The sequence below is a fragment of the Euprymna scolopes genome, chromosome 15 (genome assembly GCF_053919585.1).
Source record: "Euprymna scolopes isolate OS-2025 chromosome 15, ASM5391958v1, whole genome shotgun sequence".
NCBI lineage: Eukaryota > Metazoa > Mollusca > Cephalopoda > Sepiida > Sepiolidae > Euprymna > Euprymna scolopes.
The window spans coordinates 3,365,034-3,383,018 of NC_136496.1; the positions used below are offsets into that span (position 1 = coordinate 3,365,034).

The window sequence follows — 17,985 nt, forward strand, 5'->3', positions numbered from 1 at the left end:
TCAAAATGGATCCTGAAAATGAGCAAGAATGCAGTAAAAGAAAAACAAAACATTTAATAAAAAAAAAAATAAAAAAAAAAAAATTAAAAAATTAAAAAAAAAAAATGAATTACTGAAAAACAATGTTTATAACTTTTGAGACAAAAATAATGACAGTAAAATGAAAAACCGGACAAATTAAAAAGATAAGGGGAAGATAACAGTGGTATAGCGGAGAACAAAAATTTTCATATATATCTATATATAAAAATGAAATTGTCCCTGTGTGTGTTTGTGTGTACATTTCTCTACCAAATTACTCCGTCAATTTTCAGTCTACAAACTTTAGTTTTGACATAAGGGGTTAGGTTAGGGGTATTGTGATTTGGGAAAATCTTTTTAATCAGTTTTTGGCCAGAAATTTGGCTGCTAAGGGGTCAAAGGTCGACGATTTGACCTTTGAAAACTCTACCAAAAACTTCTCTGTCAATTTTGGGTCTAAACACTTGAAATTTTAGATGTAGATTCCTTGGACATGGATCAAACATTTTAATTCGATTTAAGCCCAAAACAATAAATGTTGAGGGGTTAAAATTGAGGTCAAAGTTTAAAAAAATGTAATCTCTCAGTCAATTTTTGGTCTAAATATTTGAAATTTTACATAGTGTATTCAGACATAGGGCAAGCTTTTAAATCGGTTTTTGGCTGAAAATTTGGCTACCAAGGGGTCAAAGATTTGACTTTTGCGGCCTCTAGCAAATTACTCAGCCAATTTTGGGTCTAAACATTTGAAAATTTACATAAAGGGTATTCAGACATGCAGAAAGTTTTTTAATTACTTTTTGGGCAAAAATTTAGCTGACAAGAGGTTAAAGTTGAAAAAGTTGACCTTTGCAGACTACCAAACTCCTCCGCTAATTTTGGGTCTAAACACTTGAAATTTTAGATGTAGGCTACCTGAGTATGAGTCAAACTTTTTAATTTATATATATATATATATATATATATATATATATATGTGTGTGTGTGCACATAAAGTTATGAACAATACATAGGGCCCCAGCAAAGCTGGGCTGAACTGCTAGTATATATATATATATATATATATATATATAAAAGTGAGAATGTGTGTGTGTGTGTGTGTGTGTGTGTGAGGAATTCAATGAATTTGTGATGTACAGACTTGAAATTTGATGCATAGAATATTCAGACATGTGGAAAACGTTTTAATCAGTTTTCATCCGGACAAAAAGAGCTGCTAAGGAGTCAAAAATTTAAAAATTGGTACTTGGGGGGGGGGGTCATTGGATTTTTATCTGTTTGTCAACAGTTTCACAAATACGCATGTGTGAATTGTTAACAGATTGTTTATGTTAAGAATAAGTGCGTTTGAAAGATTATGTCAAGCTTGCTTAATGGTTATCGTACTTGACTCACTCTCCTTAGATTTTGGTTTCAATCTCAGCTAGAGTTTTTTTTTTTGCGACAAGAAGTGAACTGTTCAGAAAAAAACAATACTTGCATGCACACGTCTCAGTTTTTTTCCATTTTTTTTTCTTTTTTACTTTATTTATTTATTTTAAAAAGGTATTTAACATTACATTTAATCCCTACGGTATTTCTGTTTATAATAAATAAGAAATCTGCATTAATTAAAATATAATATTTATGTGTATTTTTTGATAGGTGGCCGGCTAGTGTGTGTGTGTATATATATATATATAGATATATATATATATATGACTACTCCATTTAATCACATAAATTAATATACAAAAGTATAGATTTATGCGTAAACTTTAAGTGTTTACTTCAACAGTGCTCAATACGTAGGTAGAGCTAGGTAGTAAGTTATAAAATATATATATTTTATAACTTACTATATACATAGATATCTACACACACACACACACATATATATTAGAAGAGAGAGAAAATAATATATAAATATGTCTAAAATTGGAATCTATTAAGATAATCAAAAGCTTAATATACAAGACGGAGCAATTAACGAGATAGGAAAGATAGATGAAAATCAAATAAACTACAATATTTATTGATCCATCAAATTCAAACAAGGAATTATAATAAAAATCCTTAATCCATGATTTTTCGAAGATAGGCTGTTTTCATTAGAAGATAAACATTAGTAATAAAAAATTGTTTTGAATTTTGGATTTCATTATTCCCCAACGTTTTATTTTTATTTTTTTTATTCTACCCTTAACTCAGAAGAAAAAGAACTTAAAAAAAAAAAAAAAAATGAAGGAATATGGGCATGATTACAAAATCCGAAATTGGAAGAGAAGTGGCAATTATTTTTCAATTTATTCTGCCACTAATTGTTTATTGCAACTTCTCTTCCAATTTCGCAATCTGTAATCATACCCATGTTCTTTATTTTCTTTTAAAGTTGGTAAGTTCTTTTTCATCTGATGAGTTAAGGGCGGAATTAATTACAGAATTTACATAATCACAGGAATGATTCTGTGCTATGAAACAAGTGCTGTCAAGAATTGGACATTTTAACATACTTAAAGAAATAAATGGTAAAGTGGACAACATTTTGAAATTTGGAATATAGACTTTCGTCATTTATATATATATATATATGGCTCATTCCATGTCAAATCGACAAATTTGGGGGGGGGGGGCTAACCATGTCCGACACGGATTTTTTTCAATTTTGCTACGCTTATCAATCTCCATGAAATGAATTGAACGACACTTGTTAAACATCAAGGTCAAGGGGTTCCTGAGATATGACCCTGACCTTTTACAAAAATGTGAATTTAATTTTAAGACGATATCTCTGTTGTTTATGGACCTACAAAGTTCATTCATATACCATTTTAAAGTACTTGGATAGATCTATAATTTTATTTGGGAATTTTTTTTTCAAGGTCAAATTAAAAAAGTTGATCTTGCCTTAACTTTTAACCTGAATTACCTCAAAAATCGTTCTTTCAATTTCTTTTTAATTTTGACAGAAGATTTGTCTATCTTATGACAGTATATATTCCAAATTTCATGATGGGCCTTTCACTAGAACTATCGTTACAAGCGTTTTAAAGAAGTGGGCAAATTCAAAATGGTGGAACCTAGTATCTGCGATTTCATATAAAAAATTTTGATATTTCCCAATATGCTCAAGTTTGATATCTTTGTAAAGCTATTTTGATGCTGATTGATATTTACATAAAGACCATGGTCAAAAAGTAAAAAAAAAAAAAAAAAAATTCTGTTGATGAATCTGAAATTTCTTCATTTGTTTTATTTTTTTAATGCAACACAATTTTTTATGGAAAATAGTGATATAATTAGCATTGAGGCAATTAATCAGAATCTAGAACTTTTTTAGGTATCGGAATCAGAAAACCTATTTAAAACGCTTGTAACGATAGTTCTAGTGAAAGACCCATCACAAAATTTGGAATATATACTGTTGTAGTATTGGGAATCCTAGCTTAAATGTTATCTAGGTAGTTGTAGAAATAGCAAGTTATGTAAATATATTTTCGATTCCCATCAGCGAGTTCAGTGGGGTCGCAGGAGGTTAGATCTGACATCTGTCAAACTCAAGTCACCTTTTGTCAACCTAGTTAGATGCACCGGAAATTAGGGGTAACGGGAATTGTGGTCGTAGGTTTCCGGTTGGCGACCACGTGGGCTAGAGTTGGTTTTGAACTGCAGATGAAGCAGACGTGACATTAGGATCTCTCCTCCGACAACCATCGGTTCGAGACATAGGCTTGCCTTTTTAATAAAACAAATTGAAACTTCAATCCAACTCGTGTTATTGATCCATCTGCATCAGTAAGTACCACTCCCCATGAGATGGAGCCAGCCCCAAGAAGATATCATCTGCTGGACAAGGCAAGCAGGTATGTACACATTATATATTTGCGCATACATGTCGAGACCCTTCAAGGCAAGAAACTGTGTAATGATAGAACACACACACACACATACATATATAAGTAAGAACATATATGTAAGTATGCACAGACTTTAAAAACACCCTAAAAGTAAAAAGAATCTTAGAAGAAACAGTAAAAGAGAACGATTAGCAAAGTAAATAATGAACAGGATGTAAAAGACAATCTTTAATACTATCATAAGATAGACAAATCTTCTGTCAAAATTTAAAAGAAACTGAAAGAACGGTTTTTGAGATAATTCCGGTTAAAAGTTAAGGTCAACTTTTTTAATTTGACCTTGAAAAAATATTCCAAAATAAAATTATAGATCTATCCAAGTACTTTAAAATTATATATGAATGAACTTTGTAGGCCGATAAACAACAGCGATATTGTCTTTTAAAGTTGATCACTTCTTCATAAAAGGTCAAGGTCATATCTCAGGAACCCCTTGACCTTGAGATGTTTAAAAAGTGTCGTTCAATTCATTTCATGCAGATCTAGAAATATAAAAAATTTGGAAAAAAAATCCGTGTCGGACATGGTTTTATCCCCTGTCGATTTGGCACAGAATGAGTCATACATATATATAAACAATTCTTTTCTATAGTTCCGATTAATCATGAGAATCAATTTTCAAAGCAAAATGAAGCTCAATAATATTCAATCTTTAAAGTTATTTTTAAAATCACAAGAACAGGAAATGTTCACATATTCAGTCATTTTATTGAACTATGCTCTGAACTTGGCATTAAATCACAGCATGATATAACGTTGATCGATAATTATATAAATAAATGGAATTAAATAATCGCTTTATTGGAGTAAAACTCATAAAACGTTTTTGAAACTTGGATTCAGTCCCAAAATTTTTGTTTGTTGTTTTATTGGTTTCAATTATTAATTGAAGAAATGTTTTTGAACTTTGATTTGTTTTATCATTTGAAATAATCATGAACATTTCCACTGCATATTACCCGTGTTGAATTGGCAAAGAATTTGAGCTGTTGAGAAGATGCATATAATTCTCAGTTTATCTATCCTGCTGCGAAAATAATAAATTGGAAATTTCTGAAACATACAATGATCAATTTTTCATTTTTTTTCTCCCTTTTTTTCTGTACATAACAACCGAATGAATACGATTGTCATTTCAATCAACAATTTTTTTTTTTTTTTTAATAAAATGGTTTACAGATTTAAACAATTTTATGCAAATAATAAAAACATGACATTAATTTTGTGCCCTTTTAAGTTCAGTCCATTTTTTATTTCTATTATTTTGCATTTTATATAATATTCAATTTTTGGGGTAGGACCCAGGAATGTGACCATTACCATTGGTACAAAGGGCATAATTAAAGCGACATTAATGTGTCAATAAAAACAAAAGAACTCTTCACTCGAATCAAAATGTTCACCGACACAAACCCAACAGCAATATGGCAACAGTAATGCCTATACAACCCAACATGGATTCAAGCAATAGCGTCCATATGACCTAACTCAGACTCAAACAATAACGTCGATAATTACGAACACGGACGCAATCTTATGAGTTAGTACTGGTATTTCTGTCCAGTGAAAACACATAATGTGGTCAGAAGCTTCTGCACATGCTCGTCACAATTAAAATAAATGTTGATAACTTTATAGTCTCTAATTCTCACTTAGAATGTTCTGTGAATCAATGAGAACTTTTGCTCCTAGCCCTGAACCTCTTACTATTTCAATTCCCAATTATTCGTATTTCTATAATTTTTTGCAAGTTATAAAATAAAGTAAAAGATCATGATAATGTTGCACACTCTTTAATCCGAATGAAATTTACTTCTCCAAATATCATGTGTACGTTGGTAGCTTAAGAATGCATGAGTTTATGAAAGTCTATCTTCAAAATCCTGAATAAACGTACAGACAACTTTATATTGAAGTTGACCACCTAAAAATGTCACACATAAAATTGTTGATAAAATTCAATCATTTACAAAAAAATCCACCAGTAAAATCATTAATAAAATTTGCAATCTTTTTTGCAACCCAATCATATTTGGTCCAAACAAACTTGAATCTATGCTTGACTTGTCCACCAAGTTTCATTTTATGAATGTCTAACAGTCTTTGTTTCATCATCATATGATGATATCTAAACACTTTTTGATGATACTGAATGTTGCTTCATGAGGGAAAAGGGACAAAAAAAATAATTGTTATTCCATGCGGCAGTACAACTGCAACAAACGTCAAGTCACCTGGATAATAAATGGAAACCAAATGATGGCACACACAGGACTCAACAGTCCTGAATGTTCCAACACGGTCTCGAACAATTCTGTCCATTCGAACCGGTACATATCTGTCGAAACCACCAGACACGATCCCAAACAACTTTGATGAAATGACTCAACATGACATATTACCAGAGCAATCTCAGCAGTTACTCGCTGGACAAACTTAGTTTTGCTGCAGGTAGGCCTGACTAAAACATTGACACACAAATCTTGAGCGCTTCTGCACATGCTTATCTGAAGAACTTTGTTTCTGATTTTTTGAGATGAAGATTGATAATTTTTTTTTTTTTTTTTTTTTTTTTTACACAGGAATCACCACTTATCAAGGCCTGGAGGCCACTCGAGGATAAGGGTTAATGGGTATACATTAGTCAATGAGATTATAGTGTAGTAATCATAAGTAGTATACATTTTGTAAATTGGATTACTTAAGTGGACGGTTCATCAAGAACTTGTTTACGTTGGACTTGAAGACAGCCATATTGTAGTCAGCTGGAAGGCAGGCAAACGGAAGAGTGTTCCACGGGCGTGCAGTTCTAAGAAAGAAGCTTTGTTCGTGGAATCTACGTTTGGGTTTAGGCACAGATAAAGAGTGTGGAAAATTATTGATAGTAATTTTGGCCAGACGAGCATTTTTCGTGAAAGTTAGGCGAGGGGGGGGGAGACCATAGATTGAAGCTCAGATGAGCACTTGCCATGAAAATAACGATAAAGCAGAGACAGGCTCGCAACGTCTTGCAGGGAAGAGAAAAGGGCATCCCCCACTAAGCTACGAAGTCTATTTTGAACTCTGTCAAGGCAGGATAAGCTGTTTCTAGCAGCTCCTGCCCAGATGTGGCAACAGTACCCCATTGCCCATACCTGGTTTTTATATAGGTAGGGAATTGCATCAGGAGTGATATATCTACTGGAGCGATAGAAGGATCCTACCATTTTTCCAGCGGCCTTGGCAACGGATTTGGATTATTCAGAACATTATTCATGTCTTAAGTGTTATTTGTGCTGCATTTCAGTCGATACAACTTCCGATCTTCTTCAAGTGGACCTTGTTGAACTCAGAAATCTTTCTGTTGAATTTCGGAATCTGCACAGAATTTTTAACAGAATTTTCAAAGATCCGTGGAGTAGTGGACAAAGTATATGGTAAAATTCAGTTACATTCTTCTGGAGATTGAAGGTTCAATCCTCAGTGAAGCGATTCTAAAAATACATCTGCAAATTACTTAGGATTTCTACCCAATCATGGCTGACAGAATGAGAGTGTGTTACCTCCATTAAAAAAATTGAAGACAGCCATCACAACCCAAATCAAGGTAGTTCCGAGAGAGAAGCAAGCTATTGGCAATATTGTATTCATTCGTATTCTGGTGCACTAAGAATTAAAATTCGGTGGACAAGTCAGACAAAGATTTGAGTTTATTTGTACCAAAAACAGTTGGATTAAAAAAGGATTGCAAATTTTGGTGCAAGTCCAGAGTTTAACCTAATTAAAAAATACCAAAAATATTGAAAAATCTTTTCTTTATAATGTACGTACCCATCATGGAAAAAAGGGGTTGTATTCCAAAAATCATGCACATTGATCAAACAGTTTTCTTTTTAATTAAAAAAAAATCAAATTTTGGGGGGAAGCGAGCTGGTCTGCTATCTTTAAAATTCATCACTGGTTAACTCCCCTTAACAACATCTCCAGAAATAGAGATCAAATTAGCTTTGTAATGTTTGAGATGATTAATATTGAAAAAAAAAAAAAAAAAATTTTTTTTTAATGATTTTCTATATATAAAAAGAACTGATCAATTTACATAATTTTTGGAATATGTTTTCAATCTGTGACAGGTATGTACATCAAATCAAAGATTTTTCTGTATTTTAATTAGATTCAACTTTGGACTTGCATCCAAAATATTAACGATTTTATGGATAAAAGTTTTCAGAGGATAAGGGGAGATAACCCTGTAAATAATTATCATCATCATATCGTATAAATCCAACAATTCTATTGTTGGCACTGGTTTCTCTGAGATTTGTCTAATCAAAATTCTTTCTAGAAAGACATCAGGGATTATGGAAGGATCACAAAATTGTTGCAAACATTCTAAGTGAAAGTGATTTTTGTGGAATGAAATGGATTCGAACTCGGGACACCGAGGTCGTCAGTACATGTTAACAACTAGATGACCCCCAGCTCGCTGTAAAAAAAGATTAAAAAATGGGATTAAAATACGAAAGCCCTTATTAAGTTGAAAGAGTTTCAGAAACAGTCCCCTGAAAAAAAAACAACAAAAATCAATCTATTAAGTTACAGAGGGTGAAGGAAAATAAACTAATCCGATTGAAAATGGGAAGTATTTAAGTGGATGATTGATTCATAAAAAAAAAAAGAAAGACAAATGGTTGCACTCACCTTGGCGTAACTGTGTCCTCGCAGATAAGGATCGGGCTTTCACACTGGCTAAAAACATTTCAAAGTCATCTTCCCCTCCAGCACTGCAACAACAATAGTATTTAGGATTTAAGAAAAAAAAAAAAAAAACTGAAAAAGGAAAAAATAAATGCAATCATAAATTAAAATAGATTTTGTGGGGACTATCATTTCATCAATCAATCAATCAAGTTTATTGGCAACAAGATTGGAACCTAGAACAACTGATTCCATATTCCATGACAACATCCATTTGTCAGGTCAACCATGCATTTCTATAAATCAATTTTATCATGAAATAAGTCAAAGTTCAACAAGGATAGAGTACTGTTACCACATCTGGGCAGAAGCTGCTAGAAAGGACTTATCCTGCCTTGATAGAGTTCAAAATAGACTTCGTAGCCTCGTAGATGTCCTTTTCTCTTCCCTGCAATCTCTTTCTCACAGAAGAGATGTTGCGAGTCTGCCTCTACTTTATCGTTATTTTCATGGCAAGTGCTCGTCTGAGCTCCAGTCTATACCCCCTCCCCCTGCCAAACTTTCATGAGAAACACTCGTCTAGCTGAAAACACTATCAATAATTTCATCCACTCTTTATCTGTGCCTAAATCTAAACGTAGATTCCATGAACAAAGTTTCTTTCTTAGAACTGCACGCCTGTGGAACTGTCTTCCGTTTGCCTGCTTTCCACCTGACTACAATATGGCTGTCTTCAAGTCCAACGTAAACAAGTTTTTGATGAGGCTTTCCACTTAAATTAACAAATTTGCCAAATTTTCATTACTAATGATTACTATATTGTCCAATTGTCTACTGTACACTCTTTAACCCTTATCCTCGAGTGGCCACTGGGTCTTGATAAGTGGTGTTGCCTATAAAAAACAGATGTGTGCATCGATATACCGTCTGAATGTTTTGTCCAAGGCGGGTTTAATCCTGGATATGATAGACATCATAATCTTGTCTCAAAAATTGTTCACGGGAGGCAAAATACGTAAAAAGAGAATGATGCTTTTCTTTTCATAATTATTGAACGTTTCTCGTGCATGTGTATATATAATGAACTCTCTCTCGTCGATTTTGACATATGAGCTTCTGCCACAACAACTAAGTTGCTCGGAAATCCACACAGATGATTTGTTTATAGTGGTGAAGGCTTTGTGTAGAACCAACCATGTTTTTTGGTATTACTGCTAATCTTTGTCGGTGTACAGGACAGAGTATACAGTAAACCGCAGGTTTTCACATCAAAGTTTCCTTCTCCTAGATGCATGTCTTAAAGACTGAGGGGTGAATCTCTCCCAGTGAATTAATGTGCCCCCAGATACCAATTTGGAAATTTCTACAACTGTGCAGTACATACAGCACTTAGTCTTCCTAAATGGTCACACATCTAGTACTGGCCAGGCACAAAGCTGCTTAATTTTGGTGATCTGTCAAGAACCAGTGGTCAATATATATATATATATATATATATATATATATATATATATATATATATATATATACACACACACACACTCATAAAAACTGTTTTATGTATCAGGATTCCTTTAGTTTTAGTTTTCACAATGTATATTTGCGTTAAAGACGAAAAAAATGGACACAGGGCAAGTTTTGCTTTCTGCTGTTAAGTGCAACAAGCCATGCAAGAAAACAGAAGATACTGTATCGATATATCGTCTGAATGTTTGTCTAAGTCTAAGGTGACTTTAAACTTGGATATGGTAAACTTCCTCTGCAAGACTGTTCCAATGAGCTGAAAAAAAAAAAAAAAAGAGAATGGTGCCTTTCTTCTGTGAAGACGAAAGCAATGATAGTACACTTACATTCCTGTTGATGATGCTGTATGTCAGAATCAAGTCTCCTTGCATCCTTTGCTGCTTCAGCAAAAACAGGTAAAGTCTTTGAATTCAGTCTTTGAGTAATTCTATATCAAATCACCCAGAAATCTTTTCAAACTAATATCCTCAGATTTTTTTTAACTTGTATTACATATGTGTGCGTACGTGTGCAGTCAGCACCAACCCATTTCAGGGTTTAACTGACTTCCTCCGAAGGAGGAAGTTCCATGGGAGTATGAAATTCACAAACGGTCCCCAGTCGCATGTATATCCCTGTTAGGGGAGAGGACGACGTTAGGTTTTTGCAACTTTTTGCAGGGAGGTGTCAACGTCCTCTAACATACAGCACCTGGACTTCCCAAATTGGTTACCTATTTTAGTAATGACCAGACTCAACGTTGCTTAACTTTGGTGCCGTATATATATTACATATGGACATCATAAAAACTAAGAAATCCTGAAAATTTGAGCATCTAACTCTAAGCAGTTTCCGATTTAAAGCAATTTCTATGTTGTGTAAATCACACAAAATGTAAATCACGCAAAATGTAAATCACGCAAAATGTCACCCAGACAACATTTTAATAATTTGCTTAAATATTTTCTGTTTAGAACATGATGTAACTCTAAAAATTAACTCAAGTTTTTTTTTTTTACCTGAAGAATTCAAAAACTAGCATAAGATTTGCTCAGAAACATTTTCAGTTTGTTGATAACTTTTCCTGAATGAAAAAAAAATTCATGAAAAATAACTTAAAATGGTTTCCATTTCCAACTTCACAAGTTTTCAGCTTTTCAAAAATTATCATTCATGATGGATTGCTGCATCATTTAATTACAATTCCAAGACTTTATTCCTGATATTCTCCTTCGATTCCTGTAGTTTCAGATTCGTTGATGCAAACATTTTTTTTTTGCGATACTTCCCACAAGACAGTTGCTAACAGACTGGAAATAGAAACCATTACAACAATTTTTTTTTTTCATAAATTATTTTCCATTTTTCTTGTTCTTTTTTGCAGACAAATTTTCATAGTCGTCATCATACAACGTAAATATTAATAAAGGTATCATCAAAAAATAAAGAATCTATTCATGTTAAAAATCTCTCGGTGACTTCTTGACCACTTTAGAGAAATAATCATAAGGAAACAAACGTTAACTCGTCTTTAATATTACTTACACGTCCCATTCGCTCTCGTTCTCTCCAAGCCACGAACGGCCTACAGCACCAATTTTAGAGAAAGTTTTGGAAGCTTGTTCTTTCGCCACCCGATGGATTCTTGCGATACGTGCAGCCTCTCTTCTCGCTTCATAGTATGCTTCCTCTTCCATACGAAGCTCTTCTTCCTGTTTCGCCAGCTGACAAAGAAAGGGGTTCAAGGAAAGAGAAAAAAATGAAAACAAACGAAACGTGGTGAGAAAAAACTGTCATTCAAAATAAACAATATGAAAGAAAAAGGATAAGTTGAAATTAAAAAGATTTGATTGACATAAAAAAAAAAACGTTGCAAAATTTCAAAATCATTTAAAAGATTTGGAAGGAAACAAAAAAAAAAAAAATTATTGTCCTTATTTTGAGTTATTTTCACAATGTTTTGTCCGATGTAACCTTCAAACTTCTTCAGGTGTATCTTGTCGAACTCGGGAATCTTTCTATGAAATCTCGAATGGAACCCTTAATTTAATCCATGGGGGTAGCATGTTCTTATTCCATCAGCCATGACTGGATAGAAATCATAATTTGCAATTTTATTCTTCTGTGAGGACTCGTAATGTAACCGATAAAGTACTAGGAAGAATTCAGTTGTAAGCGACACCTTTCTGGAGGTTGACGGTTCAATCTTAAAAAATGTGGACAAAAAAAAATACAAAAGATACAATTGTGAATTACTTAAGACTACCACCCAATCATGGCTGACCGAACAAGAACATGCTACCCTCGTGGAAATCAATGCAGATTCGTCCAGCTCAAGAAGATACACCTGAATAAAATTGGAGGTTACAATGGCCGAAATGTTGTACAAATAACACTGAAGATGAGAACAATAATCCAAAAATCAAAATACGAAAAACCACAAAAAAACAAGATTGTCTTGGTTGTATTAAACTTAATACATACGTCAGAAAAAATAAAACCTTTTAAAAATGAAAATTGGTATGTTAACCCAATACAACATTGAAATATGTAATGTATAAATATAAAAGCGAAAATGTGTGTATGTATGTGTGTGTGTTTGTATGTCTCACAAAAATTTTTCACACGGGTTACGGATTTTCGCCAGATTGGTATCATTTTAAACTTCCAACCTTCGCCCGACAAATATCGAAAAATTGGCCAAAAACGTTAATTCCTTCTACAGGGCGGGGGTCAACAAAAACCGTCCTCTCATGACGAGTTTGCTTCTATGCATGCGTCATAACCTGATTTACTTTAAATATTTGAAAAAGCAACACAATTTTGGCGACGTCGTCTTAGCTCAGAGCGCGGCCTCATTATCTATACATTTTCGATCCAAATCGTGGTGTGAAATGTCTTCTTTTTTTTTCCGATTTTTTAAAATTTTAATATTGAAGCAGGGTTATTTAAGCCATTTTTCAAGTGTTTTTCTGTTTTTTAATGTTCGTTTTTCTGTCATTTTTTACTTTGCTTATTCTTAGGTTTTCATTAACCCCCCCCAACCCCATACCGACCACACACACCCAAAAACACCCGGGAAACGCCGGGTACACCCCGCTAGTCTATATATATAAAAGGCAAAATGTGTGTGTGTGTTGTGTGCATTTCTTGTGTATGTCTGGCAAAGGCTTTTGGAGGGGGGGGGAGCTTGTGGCAGTTACTCTTTCTTATAACCTTTTATATACTACCTAGATTATAATATCTACAATTTACAAAACGAGGTCATGTGTATCTTTAATTTGGGCGACTTTTACACGCTATTTTTGCAATGTTTTTTACTTTCCGCATGTTTCTTTGGCTTTTCCGTATAAAAAAGTGAAACTGAAAGCAGATATTTGTTCTCAGCTTTTCGTGGAGAGACGTCCACAAAAAGCAATGAGGTTTGGAGGGGGAAACCCCTTATATTAGGCAATTGCTACTCCTTTCCCTTTTTATGGGGAGCTGTTTTCCCCAACATCTTGTGGGGAAACAAACATACGCAGAAACTGGCTTGCAGCCAAAGTTAAGTGCAGGATTGCATTCTCCTATGGCGTGATATTTGACCTCATTAAAGTTACGCACCTGTCACGCAACTTTTTAATCGTTTAATTTCACCCATGCTCAGTTCTCTGCCCCCCCCAACCCCCGTAGTGTAGTGGGGTAAGTTATCAAGCTATTGACCTCAAGGGTTCGAGTTTGAGCTTATCTACCTACTTACCAGAACTATTTGTTCTTTTACACCTCCAAACATCCGGGCAGTGCCGGGTATCCCCCCCCCCCGCTAATAATATATAAAAGGTGGATATGTTAGCTAGTTGTTTATAATAGTTATTTTTCGTTTAGTTATACTGAGGTGTTCAAGGACGGAGCTGTGTGTCAGATTTAGAGGTTAAATAAAATAAACGCGGGAAGGAAAAGATATAGTAAATTAGAAACTGTATAACAAATTTCATCATTAGAAAAGGAAGAAAACTATTTCTGAACTGATAAGTTATTGGTGAGGAGCAAAGCAGTTTAAAATTTTGGCAATAGTATGACAACATAACACAAAAACAAAATTATTTCGAAATTCTTCAAAATTTGAAAGGAATTTGAAAGCATTTAAACTGTCAAATGGCTGATCATTTCTGGCTTTAAAATTCTTAGCAAATCTTTCTAAAATATTAAAAATGTTGAAAGTTTTGGAAGCAATATTTATGTTAATTTTATAAAAAGCGATTAAAACGGCATTACTATAATAAAATTATTGTTTTATAAAAGTTTGGTTTGATTAAATTTTTAATAAAAAACGATAGGATTATGAATAAATTTAACTTTTGAAATCTTTTTAAAAAAAAATGATAAAAATAACAAATGGTATCGTTTCAAAATGACAAAAAGCAAAAATGTAAAAAAAAAAAAAAAAAAAAAAAAATCGTTTCAAAATGACAAAAGAAAAGCAAAAATCTTGGGCAACGCTGGGTAGGTATAGATAATAAAAACCAATATTTTAAACTCTTTGAAAAAGTAGAATTAAAGAAAATAGGCATATCTTCTCTTTTCAACTCCAACAATAAAAAGGAGGAGGAAATTCAATTTGGTACAAAAAATTAATTTCCGCCTGACAGATTCAGGAAATTTCGAGTTTCAATACAAAAAACACATTGAAGAATTTACTTCGTGATTTTTTTTTGTGTGTTTTTTTTTTTTTTTTGCATCTGTTTGAAAAAAAAAAAAAAAAAATTGAACTGAAAAAGAAACAAGACATTTCGAAAAAAATGGCTAAATTTTAATGAAACAATACTTCAACTAAGAGCAAGGTGTAGTACCTGTTCTGATACTACACTTCACCTTTTCTGTCTTCGGTCAGTGGAGGAGAAATTCTTCATGACTTGAAAATTTTTTATTTTTGTTCCTATCCAGAATGTCCCTTTTTGAGAAGCTGGATTTCCTCGCATTAAAAACTGACCTTGTGTCTTACTCTGCCTTCGTGGGGAAGCACATAAATAAGAGCACTATTTCAACTTTGTTTTTTACTTGGAGTCACCACTTATCAAGGCCCGAAGGCCACTCAAGGATAAAGATTAATAAATGTAAGGTGGTAGTGTAGTAATTGTTAATGGTGTAAATTGAATAGAATTTGATTTATGGAGACAATTTAACAAGAATTTGTTTACATTGGATTTGAAGGCTACCATATTATATTCAACCAAGAAGCAGGCCAGCGAAACAGTCTCCCACAGGTGGGAAATTCTGAGAAACAAGCTTTGTTCAGGGAATCTGAGTTTAGATTTAGGCACAGTTAGAAAGTTGGAATGACTCTGGTATCGGCTTTTTATAACCCTTGGACGAACTCATTTTTACTGTAGGTAGGCCTGACTTTGACATTGGTATACAATTTTTGAGTGCTTCCACGAATACTAGTCACAAAAAACAATAATGTTTGGTGCAGTAAAGTCAAGAAGCCGATATCTTTGGACAGCCTGATCTGGTAACACCAGATACCAATAATGAATTTTCGAATGAAATAAAAAATGCAACAAACAAATACTCGTCCTGACTCAGCGGGTCACAGGTAATTCTCAGATATTCTTTGCAGAATTTAAATGTTTCAATAGAGATTTTATTCCATTTAAAAAATTACTTTGATTTTCTAAAAAAAATAAATAAAATAAAAACAGAAAGAAAGCCAAATTATTGCATGCATTTCTTGTTAGTAAATAAGTTTTTAAAAAAATCTTTGAAAAACGTTTTTAAAAGAAAACACCTTATATTTACCAGAAAGATTGAAATTGTGACAAACATTGGAAGGGAAAACAACGATTTCTCATTCCTATTCACAAATTAAACTTGAAAATTGATTAAATACATCTGATATTTTATATTCATTATTTCGACATAATTCATCTATGGGTTAATGTGACACACGGTATATTATATTTTCATTATAATCATATTTTAGATCCCAGCTACTATGATAGATTTGGACTGTTTGATTATATTTATATTTAGGTCACATAAAGCAGATGGGCCTAAAATCAGATTTCTATTTGGACCCTATAACATATGTTGGGCTCAAACTTGGGAATTGATATGGAATTTTGATATGAAACTATGGCGCAATGGATAAAGACATTAATTCACCATCAGTTCTTAGTAATCTTCCAGAGTTTGATAACTAAGAACTAAGAATAAAATGAAAAAAATTACTTAGCTCTACTACCTGGTCATGACTGACCAAATGACAACAATCTCACGTGGATTAAATAAAGGGTTCAGTTTGAAATTCTGCACAAATTCCAGAGTTCCACAAAGATTGCGAAACATTACTGACCAACTAAAAATTTTAAGTAGTTTAAATTTAAAAAGCTATTTGAGTGAAAGGTAGAGGGGAAAAACTAGCTTTATTTTATATACTGATGAATAAAGAATTTTTCTTTCATAGTTTTTAACGCATTAATTTGGTTGCTTTTTATTACAACATATCAACCCTTTTTCAGGTTATTTAATGCCGAATTTGGTAAAAGTTTTTATGTTTCAAGTTCTTCATATCTTTAAATATTTATTCGTGGTGTTTAGTTAGGAAAATGGTTGGTTTTGTTTTTGGCTTCGCAGAGCATAATTGAGTTTTTCAAAGAGAAAGGAAAAAAAAACAATAACACAAATGTCTGCTGCATTTTTGATAAGGAAGCCAATATTTTCAGACAGCCTAAACTAGTAGCACCAGATGCTCTAGCAGGTTTTACCACTTCAAACCAAAAAGAACCTGAGAGGAATAGTAAGTAATGGGCGACTCTACATTCCCCACAGACCCTAAATTAGGCCTCAAAATTTTTGGTGCTAAAAGTCCCACTTCTTCAGATCTTGGAGCATTCATCTTGACCAATTATGCAGCACTGTTAATTTGAACCATTTAGCGACAAAAACAAAATGGCTTCACATTTTTGTGGGAGGAGGTAATGTTGAATAAAAATTTCCAGTTGTAATTCGATATTTTTATATTATTTTAAATTATTTTTTCTTTTTCTGCTGACAATTGTAGATCTGTTTGTGAACAAGACAAATGAGAATGTTGTTTTATTTTGGCAGCGATGAGAAAAAGATGAAGTAAAAACAACTCTGATTTTCATATAGAATTTGTAAAATGAATGGAGAGAAAAAGAGATGGTTAAGTAAAAAAAAAATTTAATGAAAGAAAATTAGTTTAAATTAAAAAAGAAAAAGAAAAAAGTAAAATGTCTGTGAGGAAGAAAAAAGATGGTTTAGTAAAAATTATTTAAACAAAAAACAAAAAAAAAGATGGTTTAGTAAAAAATATTTAAACCAAAAACAAAAAAAAAGATGGTTTAGTAAAAAATATTTAAACCAAAAACAAAAAAAAAGATGGTTTAGTAAAAAATATTTAAACCAAAAACAAAAAAAAGATGGTTTAGTAAAAAATATTTAAAAAAAAAAAAAAAAAAAAAAAAAGATGGTTTAGTAAAAAATATTTAAACCAAAAGAAAAAAAAGTAAAGATTCTTTCGAAAAATCCCAAATTGAAAAGTGAATGTTAGCATCGTTAGAAATCTGGAGGCAGAAAGAGGAAAAAGCAGAAGAGTTAGAAGCATTCGGTCAAGCAGGAGAAATGATGGACATGTTTACCCATTAAACCAGTAAATCGTGCAGAGACTGAAAGATGGCAGGAGGGGGAAAAAATAAAACTGGACATTTTTTTTTTTTTTTAAATATTTGTGTTACCTTCGCTCCAATCTCATCATCAATACGTTTTTGTTCATGCACAAGAGCTTTAAACTGTTTAGCAGATAATAATTCTTTCTCATGATCGGTGAGGGGCCTAGAACACATGAACACGCACAGCAACAAGTGACATGAAAAATAATGGAAAA

The 17,985-nt window shown here is 32.8% G+C and overlaps 1 protein-coding gene across 4 annotated transcripts in view; it reads right to left on the reverse strand.

Annotated features, from left to right (window-relative positions):
- The window catches only part of LOC145293695 (AP-1 complex-associated regulatory protein-like), a 296,359-nt gene that overhangs the window by 16,266 nt on the left and 262,108 nt on the right, over positions 1 to 17,985 (reverse strand). For 3 of the 4 annotated variants that reach the window (XR_013869748.1, XM_080140105.1, XM_080140108.1), the window contains exons 5-7: positions 17,837 to 17,933; positions 11,643 to 11,821; positions 8,598 to 8,680 (exon numbers count right to left, since the gene is read on the reverse strand). Coding sequence is in view for 3 of the 4 variants with exons in the window: in XM_080140105.1 (XP_079996231.1) it covers positions 8,598 to 8,680; positions 11,643 to 11,821; positions 17,837 to 17,933 (359 nt within the window). In the remaining variant the exon portion in view is untranslated. The remainder of the gene's footprint in view (positions 1 to 8,597; positions 8,681 to 11,642; positions 11,822 to 17,836; positions 17,934 to 17,985) is intronic. The other variant, XM_080140106.1, reaches the window with a different exon arrangement.